This window comes from Dunckerocampus dactyliophorus, chromosome 6 (assembly GCF_027744805.1).
Source record: "Dunckerocampus dactyliophorus isolate RoL2022-P2 chromosome 6, RoL_Ddac_1.1, whole genome shotgun sequence".
NCBI lineage: Eukaryota > Metazoa > Chordata > Actinopteri > Syngnathiformes > Syngnathidae > Dunckerocampus > Dunckerocampus dactyliophorus.
In genome coordinates, this window is record NC_072824.1 from 13,590,537 (window position 1) to 13,607,387 (window position 16,851).

Here is a 16,851-nt window from a genome sequence, read left to right on the forward strand (position 1 = left end):
AATCATGCGTGTTAGGTTAATTGGAGACTCTAAATTGTCCATAGGTATGAATGTGAGTGTGAATGGTGGTTTGTCTATAAGTGCCCTGCTATTGGCTGGCGACCAGTGCAGGGTGTACCCCGCCTCTCACTCAAAGTCAGCTGAGATAGGCTCCAGCATACCTGCGACCATAGAAAATGGACAAGCCACATAGAAAATGGATGGATGACTGTACACTGTTACACTTTCAATGGAAAATAAATCCAATTTGTCTCAAAAAGTCAACATCTCTTCTCCTGAATTTCCTAAATTTCCTCCGGAGTACCAAGATTTTTGCAATTTAGAAAAAAATAATTGTAGCGGTTAAGTTCTTTTTATTTTGGCATGGTTGTAAAGAATGTGAAAACAATCCTTTTAAAACATTACCTGTACTAAAGATGAGCATAATAATCTATGAATTCATCTTTAAGAATTATTGAATATATTTACTGCTTGATTGTTGAATAATCACACCTTCAAGCAATAGAGGCAAAATTGAGTGCACTACTTGGCTTTAACCAGCAGCGGTGCTGTTGATTCAATGGCAATCTAATTTGTTGTCTTAATACGGTATCAGCTATGGGAAGTTCCGCTACATCCATCATCATTTAATTAATATCAATTATGATATTAATTATTTAAAAAACTGTTCAAACACTTTTCATTCATTCATTCATTTTCTATCCCACTTGTCCTCACTAGGGTTGGGGGGTATTCTGGTGCCTATCCCAGTCCCTGGACTGGTCGGCTGTGCCAATCACAGGGCACATATGAACAACCATTCACACTCCCATTTATACCTATGGGCAATTTAGACAATTAACCTAACCTGTTCAAAACCTTTTTTTTTCAATTTATAGATTGTTATTTTTCCCAATTAATGGCTCAGTTAATAAAAGCTTTACGACGAAGATACTGATGGTGACCCTGGAACTCATTTTACTCTAGCATCAAACCTTTTTTTTAATTTTTGTCAGCACCACAAAATATAATGTATGAACAAACAAACCCAAATGGTGCTCGTGGGGAACATAAGATAAGTGAGCAAGATTGTTGTTTTGCTGTGAGGGTTTTGTCATGGTCAGTGTATGCATGTGTTTTTTTTATTTTTTTATTTTTTATTTCCTTACCAATCACATCGAGGTTTGCCCTTGCCTCAGCAGATTTTATTGTGCTGTTGCTTAGAAATGCTTCACAAAGATACACGCCACCATCGGAGGTGGCTGGGTCAGGAATAATGAGCCGACGCCCATTGGCCAAATGACGCCCGTCGCGTTTCCACACCACCATCAGGCTGTCCACAGGTCTGAGAGAGAGGAGGAGGAGAGAATGGAGTGACAAGGGGAAAGTACAACATATTAAATGCATCACTTCGTGTGTCAATGAGGTGGGAAATGAGTGATGACAGTCTGCATGGCGGAACTGTCACATGTAGTCCACATGAAGCAGCTGCAGACACACATGTTGCACGATGGGGGACAGCGCCTTTTCTTCCTGATACAAACTGTCTTATTTTGAATGCATGTGTTTACATTTGTATTTATGTGAGACGAGGTTAGTTCAAGTGCATATTAATTCTGCTGTTCTTTTCTTTTAGATGTGTACAGTTATTTGTAATAATTTTAATTCATTTCCTTCATTTTCTACACCGCTTGTCCTCAGGGTGACTCAGGGTCAAGTGACTTTGAGCAAGAGGCGAGGTACACCTTGAACTGGTCGCCAGTCAATCTAACAGCACATTCCCACCTACAGACAATTTAGAGTCTCCAATTAGCCTAATATACATATTTTGGGGATTCAGGAGAAAGCTGGAGTACCTGGAGACAAGCTACCCATGCAGGGGGAGAACATGCAAACTCCACACTGAGATGCTCCAATGGAGCTCGGTCATTGTAATCAACCAGAAAGTGTCAAAGATCATGCATAGGCGTTTTTATGACGGACACATGCTAATATTCTGAATAAATTAGTTTAAGCTGTAAATAATGCCCTGTTTTTATGTGTTCGTTAGACTTTTGTTACTTTTACTACTCGATCGTTATTGGTATATTTTTTTCAAATATTGAAAAAAGTAAGCTATTTTGTTCATTTTGTGAGTGATTCTGTCATAGAGGCAGCAATACTTGTTGACATGATGGTAGTAGAAATGTATAAGAACTCACCGGTCTGTAGGTGTAATGTAATTCTTTCTTTGCTGTAAAACTGTGTACAAAATGGTTTTCTGCACCTATGTTCCATTCCATGATATGAACATTAGCTTTTAGTGAGAGCTTTAATTTTTAGTGCATCTTGACAAAAGCACTGCCAAGAACCATTTAAACCAGACTCAGGGGACTAAATAAGTCAATCTCGCAAAAAGTCTGTACAAACAGTCACATGGGCTTCAGAAGCAAAATAATTCATGCAGTTTATCACCAGTTGATTTTAACACTGTTGAGTCAGCCAGCAGCAGGGGACTGATGAGATGGATCTTTATGAAGCTGGGTCGATCCATCTACACTACCGTTATTTGTGAGCTTTAGTGTGTGTTATACATGTAAAAATGACACATATCCCAACATTTAAAAATGACTATACTCCTACAATAACTATGCAGCTGTTGTTGTTTTTGGATACCGAGCACTCTATTACTTGCCTAAATAAGATATTAGAATTAAAATATTGTTAACAGATTTTTTTTTCTGAAATAGTTACAATAAACAAATAAACAAGTGAAAATGTACCTGGCATTGGCAATGCACTCAAGGGTTGCCTTGTTCCCTGCCACCACGGTTGTGTCTTTAGGTCCAATCACAATTACCGGAGCACCGACTTCTGACTCCAAATCTGAAGTAGAAATAGGATAGAAATTGATACACACTATCATACTCTCCGACATCTATCATTGCTTTACTCTCGTTGTATACATTTATTGCGGTGTCAGTCTTTGTCTGCTTACATATACAGTATGTGTATGGAGCCTTTTACAAGAATTAAGTGATATTTGATACACAGCATAATGAACTGTAATTAGTAGACAAATGACTTCCATTTATTCTTGTTACATTAGGGCAGTGGTTGTCAATTATTTTCTGTCATGCCCCCACGGGGGGACAACAATGTTTTCATGCCCCCCTGATTTGAAAACCTATTGAGAAACTGATAATATCCATTGGTATATCTGCACTGTACAGACTGAAATCAAAAACTGAAACCAGCATAATGCAACAAAGTGGAGAGCAGTCAACTTGTATGCTGAGTACAACAAATTCATACATATTGGCAGGTCTGCACAAATATTGAAAATCCTGTCTGTTGTTTTTTGGAGCAGCAGCACGAGCTAGCAGAAAGTCAATTGCCCTCAAGATATTTTTATGCTATTTTTATGATGACCGCCAAGATGGAGGATTATATACCCAAACTCACCAGGAGGTGATCCGACTTTTGCAACAAAGTGTCAGAAATTTTCACTGGAGAAGGAAAGGCTGCATGAAGTTCATATACAGATAAAAGGTAAGAACAGAAATGTTTTCCAGTCAATAAACAAAATAAATAAATGGGACAGAAGTATGTGAAAACAATTTGAAGGCAACAAAAGTGAATTATTGTGTTCTTTTTCTTGTTATCCCCTTAATGAGCAACCTGCATCAACGTAAAAATAAAAAAATAAAAAAAAAAGTCAGTGCCATGAACCTCACAGCACGTTGCTGTCGATCATCATTATTTTTTTTAACAATACCGGCCCTCATGGTGTCTGCCAAGAAAGATTCTGACCTGGGTACCTAATGCAGTGCTTGCTACTGTTGAAACATAAAACATCGCCTGTACAGTTAAAAAAGGTTTTGTCATGGGGATAGTTTGACAATGGAACGTTTCCACTGTATAGTGTGAACTTTTTCCAATTTCCCCCCAAAAATGGATGATATCGTATCATCAGACGATACAGTATTGTGTATTGCAGATTTTTTGATTCAGGATTTAGAGGTAATCGCCATTAGGTCGTACAAGCTTATGTAATACATATGCTGGTCATGGCCAGTCATGGAGTGTGTCTTCTGTCGTACAGACAAATCATTACAGTTCTCACTTCAGAGCAATTCTTCCACTTAAATATTTCCCACCCTATGAAATTATGAATTGTGAACAGTACGCATGTGTTACACCGATAGCAAAAAAAAAAAAAACATCGGTGTCTGTGAAGAGTGATTTATGTCCTCTGTGGTAAAATATGGTGGTGCAAGTAGGAGATTATGATAATGTGCGTGTGTGCGTGTGAGAAAGCGCGAGAATGATTTATGGCCCAAATGGCCTCTCTTAATAAAGACTCAATAGGATTCTTATCACTATTTGAAAACAGTTTAATCTGCTCAGCAAAATTAGGATGAAAAGAAGTGACCAAAGAATGTGTGTGAGTGTGTATGAACTTCATTGGATTCACCACATCACAATGAATATGCAAATGTCCAATCAGGCAGAAGTAGGAGGAACAAATTAAAGAGGAAAACTCTGACAGGAGTTGGATGGGGATCTGAGCAGCAGAGCGCAGGTTACAGAGCCAAAGCAAGGGGAGGTGAAGAGTGCCTTTCATCTCTCCTTTGAAGGAAAGGACCAAAAAGGTGGTAATTGACTCCCTATTCTTTATTCCTCCTTTTCTTTCTTCCTGAGACATCACTAAAGCCAAAGAATCATATCCCGTTGCCACAGGGAAAAAGACATGAAGGTGCAGAAACGTGGGCAAATGACTGCACCCAGGTACATTTTAAACACGCCACAGTCCAGTCTTGTCAGTGACACCCACCGATGCACAATCAGTGTACAGGCTGAGTCACATCTGATAGCACATTTAATAAATGTGTTCAACCTCTCAGGTTGAACACATTCTGGCGATGTTTGGATTAAGAAAACATGGAAATAGGAATAATCTGTTCCAGTATCAAACGGTCACAATCAAACTTTATTAAGTAAGACTTTGCTACACATCTTAAAAGGCAGCCTGAAGCTCTGCCAACTGTCAGTCAGCTACAGCCTTGATCACTTAGTTTTTCTTCAGCAAACAGGCTAACCTAGGGTTCTTAATGTTCCGTTGTTGCATGTGATGTATGGCATTTTTTACATTGGACGGGTGCCGTTACAGTGTAAAATAGGAGTGTCACTTGAAAATGTGCCAATATTTCTCGTGTTGAGAATCGCAATCTTGCGGGAAGAGGGCAGCCAGAAGTGAGCACTGGCATTGCTACTGTGAATGATAATACACATACTGTTATATGGAAGTGGCAGTGCGGCAGGCAGGGTTGGAACCGACATTACGCACACTTTCATCCGTGCAATCCTACCTGCACTTGGCTTTCCCAGCGTCACTCGCTTGCGACATGTAACTGTTTTTTTTTTTGTCTGAATTCAACAGCGTTGAATGTGTTAAATGTCCAAACAAAAGCTGTAGTAATTCTACATTTCATTTAAGCTACTTACGATTTGTGAGATCAAAATACAATCGCTGCATATGACTTCTATCAAAACATGTGATAGTACAGTCTAATTTGAACCTACTTCCTGCTTCCGTACTATAAGCTTCTTGGGAACTGCAGTTCTTTTTTTAGCGTAAACATGAAGCTACAGTATCTGCAATCTAGTTTACATGTGTCTCTACAGAACTACACATCAACATAAATGATTCGTCTTAGCAGCCACTACTGCCGTCATTATTTTAACTAATAACTTTTTTATTTTTGTTTCAATTTGTGGAAGGAAGTTTAAAAGTTAAAAGCATCATGCTGAGGTCATGCATGCAGAGTTTTACAACATTTCAAAATGTACATGTGTCATGACACCTCTAATATATATCATAACCTTAGTGGTTAATTTGGTCTCCAATAATGTTGACAATAATATTGTTTATATAATAATTTTAAAAACTTACTTATATAAAAATGTTAAAATCTTGCCTCGTCTCGTTCTCATAGACCCAATCTTATGTATAGTCTTGTCTCGTGAACTGAGTGTCTCACCACACCCCTATTGTATATGTAAAAAATTGCACAATAGTGCCTTGGAGATACACACTTTGTCTGAGACAGAGACCGGTGTGGACAAACACAGTTCATTAACAGCAAAGGCTGACTAGAAGCACTTTGAAACACTTTTAAACCGTTCCAGCATCAAGGCTAGATTTTGGCAAACACACTTTGTGTGACCAGTCCAGGGTGTATTACATCTTTCACCCAAAGTGAGCTGGGTGAGCTCCTCACGACTGAACAGGATGAGCAGTACAGCGCAACCTCGGTTTTGGTCATTTATTTGTTCCAAAAGGTCTGATGAAAACCGAAACGTGCAAAAGCCGAATACATTTTTCCCTTAAAAAATAATGTAAATCGGCCAGGCGGGGGCCGGGCCTGGGCTACAATTGTGGACCTGTCCGCTGACCTCCAGGGCGCAGTGGACTGGATTGTGGGGCATTTTAGTCTGGCTTGCCTGCACTTCCCGGGGGCGGGGGCACTGGGGCCGGTTGGTAGTTTGGCTTTCGCCGGCGGTGCGGTTTGCAGTGCTGCCTTTGGACTGACCTGGGCCGTGGGTACTTCTGTGTGCTTGGGGTTGGGTCTGGCAGTCTCCGGAGGGCAGGGTCCGTGCTGGTGGTGGCCGGCATACCATCGTAGTGGCTTGGGGATGCTGCGCTGCGGTGGATGCTGGGGGGGCTGGGCTATGCTGTGGGGTGGTGCGTGGTCTCACTAGCAGGGGCCGTAGGCCTGGGTGGCGAGTGGGGGGCATGCGTCTTGAGGCTCTATCTGTCGGGGGGTGCGGGCATCTGCCAGGTGCTTGGGTATTTGTTGCCGCCTCTCTTTGTGCTTCGCTGGGCTGTTTTCCGCATGTTTGCCTTTGCCCTATCTAGCTGCAGGCGTGTTGAGGGTGTCGCTCTGGTGGGTGGGCGGTGTGCGATTGGTTTGGGCGCATTCTTTATCAAGTTCGGGTACTTGCAACTGCCTATTCATCAGAACAGTCAGGAATACACAGTGCGCTTGAACACCTCGTCAGCGCAGGGCGCACAGTGCTTATTCGGAGGAAGAATGAAGTCTGACACAGAGGTGATCGTTCTGTGTGCCCTCTATGAACAAATAAACCATCCACCCACCCAGATTAAAAGGTTCCCTGGCCGTAATATGTCTATAGTGTCCAACTCTAAAAGAACCACCATCCATTCTTCACAGAGACTGAGTCACAAATGCATGTAGGCACTCGATTCCGTGCAATGATACGTGGCCAAACAAACTAGTTTGTTAGGTGTTTAGTCGTACAATAACCGATAGCGTGTACAAAAACTGAAACATATTTGTGGCAATACTTTTGGGCGAAAAAAACAAATCTTACACAAACTGGCGTGCACAAAAACCAAGGTACCACTGTGTAGAAAATAGATGAATGAATGGATGGGCAACTTTGGGCCGTTCAGATTTTGAGGGATGACTATGAAAGTCAACAGTAAAAGTATGTCTTCATAACGCTCAGTTTCACTCCATAACACACACACACACACACACACACACACACACACACAAAGGTCAACATGTTGTCCAATGTGTTATAATTTTAAAAAAGTGTCAGCCTGCATGGAAGGCGAGATGGGTGGCAGGAGTCGGTGGAGGTGAGAGAAATGGGGAAGACACACAATGGAGCGTGGTCATTAAGTGGAGGTCAGAAAGGGATGAGCAGCCACCGGTGCTGTATTCAACGTGACTGTGACCCCTGGTAATGAACGGAAAGTGAAAGCCAACTTGTTAGCTCGAACAGAGGACGGTGGACAGAATCACAGGGGAGGGAATCAGGGGGGAAAATAAAACAGCTCGGTGGAGGCAGACAGCACATGTCAATCGAAGTGTTCGCAGATGCTTGTTGTCTTGCAGGAGTGAAAGATGGTATCAGCGGAGGAGAATGCAAAAATGCCATATGGGTGTACGATCTTCCCTCTTCTCCTCTCTCGAACAGCATTTTCCTCTGGGGAAATGTCATTTCATCTAGTCGAAAGTGTACAATACCTACAGTATTTCCTGACTCCCTCCTGCACATCATTCGCTTAAATGTCCTTTTTGTTTTTTTCCCCATATTTTCAAGTCTTAAACTTGTGTTTTTTTTTTTAATCATTATCCAAAAAGACTCCCTGCAAAGATGCTTCAAGGAGAGTCCAGAAGTGTAACCAAAATATATTGCATTCCTCTTTATGTAAATGAGAAACTCCATGTGGTGGGCTGCCGCACAACAAAGCAATATCAGAGCAACTTGGGACTGCAAGGCTTCATTTAGGGATAAGAAGTGATGTCAATAAATGCAGTGGAACCTTCAAAATCGAACAATTTAAAGTTCCACCTAAATATTCTGGGGAAAAATATGCCTCAAAAGTCATAAAACTTGGATGTCCAACTGCCATCACGTGATGTCAGAATATTGTTTTTCTATTCTACAGCAAACAACTTCATCAATTTCATGGAATAATAAAATTACAGCAAAAAAACAGGACATCACAGATGTTTACATGGTAAAGATAAGCACATGCTTTGGTTGATCACTTACTGACTGCAAGTGAGCAGGCAAAACTGTCACGTATGAAAAAACTCGGTAACTCTGGTCTGTAAAAAGAACTGTTTAGAATGAAGGAAGACGGAATTGTGGTTTGAAAAATACGAGTTATGGCTTGTAACTAGGGGTGTCACAATACATTAGCTCATGAGACGAGGCGATACATGATATTGGGTTCACGAGAGCAAGACGAGACAATATTTTAACATAACTTTTAAGAAAACTAGTACAAAATATAGGACTGGACAAACAGACTTTTTTATTTAACTGAGTCACAAAACAATGTACATTTTGAAATGTTTTATGATGGCAAAGCACTGTGCAGTTCCAATTTTGCCTCACGCATTGCCACCTCCATATTGCAGGTATTATCATTAACAGTAACGATGCTATAGCTCACAGTCTGATCGGCTTCTGGCTTCCCTGTTCTTGTGAGACAGATTTTGTGTCACAAAAATCTTGCGACACCCCTACTTCTAACAAATCTCAAACACAGTACAAACCAGTTGTACCTGGTTATGCATATGCTTTAAACTGGGCAAATTTAACCTGATGATAATAAATTATGCTGAATTTGATTGGGACTGATGTACTCCCAGCAGTCGCTATAAACCAACAGTGCTGATGGTATTTTTCCCAAAAGTTCATCATTGATAAACTTCAGATCAACTTTCAGATGTTGTTGAGCTTGGATTTTTTTTTGTAATTGGACATCACAGTTCAAGGAACTTCTATGCAACAGGTTTCCCAGCTACCAGAGGGCGCCGACATTTGAATGCGTTGCAAGCATTATATCCCACCCTCTTCCTGCTTTGAGCACATAAAGGGGGAGTTACAGTACATCCCAACATACAGTATGTGCTGGCTACGTGCAAAAATGAGGAAAATTGCAAGAGACAAGCATGTGGCCCGCACGCATTTTCAAACCCACAGACAGCTCGCAAAGCTTGGGATGCAAATTACGCAGGAAAACCTTGCACACAGCCAGGTCGCAAGGGCAAGGCAGAGGAGGAGTGTGTGACCCCTGCCTGTGTTGCATGTTTATAAGTACATTGTGTACATTGCCCATCCATGGCAGCGACTCCTCCAGCTGTACACTCTGGTTCTCCCCACCTCCGTGGACGCATGGCAGCTGCACACATAGCGTATCCGACACAAATGTGCCTTGCCCGGCCACGGCGGGAAGCTTCTCCCGGCCAACACTCTGGTTCTCCCGAACTCCGTGGACATACGGCAGCTGCTCTCATAGCGTATCTGACATTAATGCACCTTACTTGGCCATGGCGGGCGGCTCTTCCCGCTGTACACTCTCGGCCACGATAGCCGTAGGTTCCATAGGAAGCCAGTACGCCCATCTTGAAATCTAAGTGAGTGGGCTGCACGAGCCTCGTACCATGGCCACACAAGTACATCCCCAGCGAGTGAAACATGCGACAGCCTTACATGAAGCTCACCTAGCACGCACGAGTTGCATGCCGCAGTCACAATCTGAAAGCTGCCAATTTGGCAAGTGACAAGCACGTGGGTGTCACAAATCACTTGCTCCATAAGTGCAATACACTTGCAACCCTACTCTTCCTCTGCGTGCTGGCCATGGTCAACAAATTTCCCAAAAATTGCAGAGCCCATACGTGTGGTAACACATACGTCAGGATGTAACTCTTGTTGAAACTACGCCCCGTGTAATCAATTTGGCAAAGTTTAGCTCCTCACGTTCGCTATCATTGAATGTATAGCATATTGTAACAACAACATCACTATGCATTGTTGGTCGCCTCTCTGAGACTGCTTTTGTGTGTGTGTGTGTGTGTGTACGCGCGACGACATCTACATGAATACCAGACATACACTATGTGAGTGACAGTCATGAACACCAGTTACTTTCTTCAACATTTTTTATTTTTTGTACAATCTGTTATTTTGAACCACTATTCGTAACATGTGCTGGCTGGTGGTGGTTGTTGCATATAGTAATGTGACACACCTATTCTGCCTGTATAGCCTACTAAAAAACCCCTCCAAAAACAGCCAACAATGCTCCATTCACATAATGTGACCTGCATATTAACTAAGATACAGCAATATTATTATTGTTATTAACAGTTACGCCAAAGAACTATGTTATTGGCGTAGTGACACCTCACCACACTACACCAGCTACCTACTAGCCAGCTGGCAACTAGCTTCTATAACATACAGTATAGTAGTAATAATAGTGGGAACAAGTATAATGTGCCGGTGTGGGTATGTGTCACAAGGGTCAACATATAATGTGGCACTAAAGAGGCAGCGACACATTACAATGTTAATGCTACTACTGTATGTTCTGTCAATGCAATCGCCTCTGATTGAGTAGTGTGTGTGTGTGTGTGTGTGTGTGTGCTCAACATAAGGTTGGAGGCACAAAAACCCAAATTAAATCAAGGATGGAGATGATAAAAAATGGGGCTAGTAAAAAGGATTGGTGCAGCTTTAGGGAAGATATAGAGGTGGATAAAGAGAGAGTGGAAGAGCGGGAAGCAGCGAGAGATGAAAGGCTATTCCATCCAGATTAGAGTGTAATCCCGCTTTGAATGGATTCCCTTGGATTACAGCTTGTTCTCCTATTAAATCTGCCAGTCACTCAACACTGCAGTCAGGGTGCCAGCGTGTGTTTGTATGTGTTTTAAGCTCTTCAAACAAATCTCTGTAAGGACCTAGAGAGTCGAGGGATTCACTGCGAGGTGAAGGCACACATATAAACACACACTATCGCACACCTGCATATGTACTGTACAATGATTCTTGACATTATCTAATATTGCGTTATCCCATCTGTACCCGGTACACAAACTGTACTTTGAGTTTATGTCACCAAAATAAAAAGTAGTACTGTATTGACTTAAATATGAGGAACCCTTTTATTCACGGCCTTTTCAAGGGTTTGGAAAATACAATTTAATTTTTTGTACGCCCCAGTTTTCATATGATTGCACGGTTTTTGTACACTGTATTGGTTTTCATACAGTATTGTCTGTAACAAACGAGTCAGTTTGCCCTGTGCAGTATTGTTCCACAAAGTGCCCAAACAAAGCACACGTGTTGCTGACTCACTGTCCGCACATTTTCATTGTCATTGAGTGCAACCGCTAAATAAGCCACTATGGGGCCAAAGAGGGGGTTCCAGTGCCAGCAATTTGATCAATAAGATGACAAACACTATTGGACTTGAGTGTTTCGATCTCGCCAGGATGTATGGGAAGTCTGCATCAATAAGTTTCATCCATGCTTCATTTAGAATTATTTCACATTGTTTTTTTTCGTGTAAAACTATAATTCTTCTCTATAAAATTATTATTATTATTTTTAATATTTGTAGGTGTCTGGAAAGGAATAATTGGATTTACATCACAGTAGTACCTCGCATAACGTAAACCTCCTTTTACGCAAATTCCACTGAACGTAAAGAGTTTATGTAAAGTTTTTGCTTCATATTACGTAAGAAATTCCATATAACGTAAAGCGTCAAGTCGGTGCAAGCGACAGAGAGACTAACAGAGTACACAGAGTACACAATGACGCTTCACGCTCTCATTGGCTGATTATCGGGGCACCGCCTACGCTCTCATCTCATTGGCTGATTATCGGGGCACCGCCTATGCTCTCATCTCATTGGCTGACTTATCCAGCGCGTCCTTGTGTTTGTGTGAGAGACATGCTGTTCCCTTCAACCTCCTTCCTCTTCGAAGTCGCCCTTAAACTACTTGTATTTCGCACGCATTGAAATCTATTCTTGATTTTTTTACTTTTCTTTGTGTTAAAATTACCGTAGTCATGGGCCATAAACCAAGTGTAAGTGAGAAGAAAAAAAGGGAAAAGTTGTTGATAGAAACAAAGCAAGAAATTATACTCCTGCCTCCACTTGCGCTCCTGATCAAGACATCTCGTGAACGGTAAGACTGTTTTTGTTTTTCAGTTTTATTCATTTACAGTAATCTTATTTATTACCTTATTTTATATTGGAATGTTACTCTACTATGTTTATGTTAAAGTTTTGTAATATTTTCCCAACATATTTGGTGGACTTTGAATATTTTGAAGTGCCAAAAGGGTGAGTTTGGGAAGATCTTGGAACGGATTAGGCTATTTACATGTATTTTATGCTTCGTATAACATAAAAACCCTATTACATAAACGTTCTCGGAACGGATTATTTATGTTGTAGGGGCGTCTACTGCATTTCCTATGGGAAAAATTGTTTGGATTTTCGGACGTTACGATTTTCCGCTTTTGGAACAAATTAATGAAGAAAACCAAGATTCCACTGTATTTTTTGAGCTGGTCTTTGCGTTGGCAGTTTCCAGGTCACTAGTGCGTGTGAGTTACAGGAAAAAAAGCTCTGACATGCTAAACAAAGTTCTGACATGCTGGATAATGAACATGATGTCTTGAGCACATGACAATAAAGCTGTTTTCATCTAATGCAGGTTAAAATCAGGTAAAAATTAAGGTAAGAAATGTTTTTTGTGCCTAACAGAAAATTATTTCCCATTATGTTGAACCATTTTGCTTATCTTTAGTAATATGTACTAAAATCTCAGATGAACTTGTTAAAGGTAAGTAAACATTCAGCCAACAGAACAAGAACATTTGCCAAACTGAATGATCATTAAAAAACTTTTCTGAGTACTAAAATGAGAAAACCACCAGGGAGATAAACCTTCGATAAAAATAAACGACAGGGAGAAGGTGATTATTTGCCTAACTTGCTTGGGAATACCACATGCGCGTGAGAATGAGACGAGTGTTTGTGCAAGTCACTGCATTCATTAATGCTGCACGCTGACAGCCAAGTGTCATCGAATGACTGCGTTAGCCTCGAAATGCCACTACATCACCACAAGGCAAGGAATGACCCCCACCGACGTCATGTCCTCGCAGACAGTCGCGGTGGGATATGGAGCGATGCCCTATTTTAAATATTCATTTCTCCCCTCAGCTGCCAAAACCTCCATCTCCGTCTTCTTTGCGGCGCATGTATGATGGACGGAAGGGGAAAGAAAAGGAAGGAATGAGAGGATAAGGACCAGGCTGATGGGGTGTTTTTACAGATAGTATCACATTAGCCGCTTGTATTGTGCCATTCAACACAAGCCACAATGACATAATGAGGTAACATCATATTAACACACTACATGTTCAGATGCAGCATGGAAAACAATTATAATTTGGTTTTTTTTTAATTATGTTATTACCATTGACATCCGCTGGTGGGTCCTAAATAAAATATAAGTCAATTAAACTACTCTCAGAAGACATTTATAGTACAACAATGGGCATATGCAGTCATGATCCGGGTGGCAAGTGAGCGGATCTAAACAAGTTGGATGGCCTGGCATGCAGCACAGTGTGAACAGGGCGTGTGCGTGTGCTTTTTTTAAAACAAGAAAGACTCGTTCATGAAAAGTCACCAAAATCATTTAAAAGAAGATCCACATCTTCATTAAAAGGTGGTTATCGTACTTACATGATGGAATAAAATGCCAAACCTAGGTCTGTGGATAAGGACGAACCAAAGGACAACAGTGATCCAGACTCAAGAGGCACTAGACCAGGAAGGAGATGTAAGCTCATGGGAGCGATGACAGCTTACAGAAAAAGCTAGAGACCAGAAGACGTGTAAGAGAACTGTTTACGCCGTATACTCCATCAGGAATACACAGGGTTTGTAACACACTGGAACGGCAGTTCAACCAACATTTTCCTGGAAAAATATGCCTCAAAAGTCAAACAAACATTGGAACGTCGAAGATCATAATGTGTGATGTCACAGCTGTCAGAACATATTGTGAGACTTTAGCTCACTGCACAACTAAATGATATAAAGCAGATTTACGTTTTGTTTTGTTTTGTTTTAGCCAAGAGGAGGGGAAATAGTTTTCCTTTGATAGTTTTATTATATTGTAGTTAACTGCTATTTATGATTGTATTAGCATTAGCCATACTAAATGTTACTTAAAACTAGAGATGCACCAATCCATATGTTTTCAATTTCGATACGATCCTGATACCTGTATTTGGGTATCTGCTGATACAATTCCAATACCAAGGCTCTGTTTGCTTTAATATTCAAAAACAGAACAATAATATCAACAAATGTAGCTGGATAAATATTAGCGAGCATAGCTGTCTTCACATATGCAGCATCACACACACACTCACACAAGCTCAGCCTGGTGCATTCAGACAACACTACATTATCATTATTGTTGATTTTGTCCTCTCTACAGGCAAGTATGATGCTGCTGTGGCCCAGAAAGCTTGTGTTGTGGAGATATCTGACAATTTTGAACTGTGAACACGTCATGTAGAGCGTTTGTGTGTGCGGTGCGAGTGATGAGGACGGCGGCAGTGCATGTGTGACGACAGCTACCTTTACTGATACTCCTTTGGCTATGTTTGCTGATATTCTTCTCACTACATTTGCTGACGACAACAAGCCACAGATGTGGCTCATGGATCGGAAATCTCTGCAGGTGTTATTGGTTCCAATACATAAATTACACTGGTATCGGAACCCAAAACAGATACTGGATCGGATCATCCCCATCCCAACTTAAAGCATTACCCCCACAGTTAATAAAGGTTGTATGATGATCATATACTGGAACAAATTCATTCACATAAGATGATTTGTTTTAAAATTACAGTAACTTGAAAGTCAACCAGCATCACTGAACTTTGGAAGCCCTTCTGTAGTGGTAAAATACCTACGAAGGGAAAAAGGCCGGCACTTTGAAGTGTTTTCAGGGTAAGGCACAGGAAACACACTCAGGTGACGTTGTCAGAAGACACTGATCAAACGAAGCTGTCTTAGTCAGTCAGCCTGGAAATACTCCAACACTAACGCCTTGCCAGAGCCACATAACATGCATCTTGTGTACCCCTTAGGAAAGAGCTACTTAGAAACTGTAAACCTTCTCTTAAACCTAATCAGGTATAAGTTTCCCAATTGGGTTTCCTCACCTACTCTTCAATGAATACTGTGATTCCACTGAAGGTCTACCTGGGAGTGTGTGTGCCAGTTCCTCCCTTCTGCTTGCTTCACTGACCTTGGTTTTTCAATGTAGTGAGTAATGAGGTCAGAGACTTGCCACCAATTAACAGTGTTGGCCATAAATCACATCCCCACCATAACATGTGAACTGACTGATGGGACTTAAAGAGAATAAGACAAACTACAGGTCCTGTATGAGTCGGCCATCATCAACAAACACAATAAGTAATACTCTTAACAGTTTTTTTCCCCAATTGCTAACACACTAAAATGACTTGCACAGCACAATTACTTAGTGACGCGAGAGAGCAAAACCTCTTCTCAAGTCTCTAAAAGTCAAAACACATTTTCTGCTTTACAATCATTTTGTAATTTAAAATAACTTTTTACATTTTTTTTTCAATTGCGTCCACACAATTTCAAATCTCTATCTGTTTTTCTCAAAGCTCTGCATGCAAAATCAATTATTGCTCAAACGAAATTCAAAAAGTGCCCAATCTCTTGCAAAATGAAACACAATATTCTAAATATTCGAAACATATCTCTAAAGCAAGCATTTGCCTGACATCATAAACACATTTACCATAGTATTATATACTTATATATGTCATTTACACTACGTTGCTCTAAATCTAAAGCTCTTTTGTTTTTATGGATTGTTTAATATATTGCCATATTAGAGTGAAAATACAGTAACATGCAAATATTGCAATATTGGAACCAAACATGTTAAAATTCCTGAATAAATCAGTTGCTGTTGTGAAATCAGTTTTGTACAGCACAGAAGAAAAAAACAAAGCAATGTACACCAACCACCACATATGATGGTACAGCAGCCAAAAAATAACAGATTTGTATGAAAAAGTGTGTGTTTGTGTGTGTGAGTGTGTGTGTGTGTGTGTGTGTGTTGATAAGGGAGTGCTAGTTGGGTGTGTATTTAGGGTCCATCTCTCCTCCGGGCTGGATCTGGCCAGCATACTTCCTCCACATTTCATTCTATATTTTCTCTTGCCAAACATCGAGGAAAAAGACGATTTTTGTGGCGTATCCACCCTTGGAGCATCGATGTCACCTCATGCGTCCTCCATTACCTGGCATAGTGTTGCATGGTGGTGCAGAACACCACGATGCCAGTGTCAGACAGTGTTTGATTGGTGTTCTGTAAAGCAATTATTGCTTGCACATGTGAGGGTAGAGTCTGAGGCACTGATGAATAACTGTGGCATTTTGATTGGTTGTGTTTGAAATTGGAAATC

At 40.9% G+C, this 16,851-nt stretch overlaps 1 protein-coding gene across 3 annotated transcripts in view; it reads right to left on the bottom strand.

Moving 5' to 3' along the window:
- Positions 1–16,851, bottom strand: part of sdk1b (sidekick cell adhesion molecule 1b) — a 369,858-nt gene that overhangs the window by 117,355 nt on the left and 235,652 nt on the right. For all 3 annotated transcript variants that reach the window (XM_054779326.1, XM_054779325.1, XM_054779324.1), the window contains 2 exons: positions 2,742–2,844; positions 1,149–1,324 (listed from right to left, as the gene is read on the bottom strand). In XM_054779326.1, the coding sequence (XP_054635301.1) occupies positions 1,149–1,324; positions 2,742–2,844 (279 nt within the window). The remainder of the gene's footprint in view (positions 1–1,148; positions 1,325–2,741; positions 2,845–16,851) is intronic.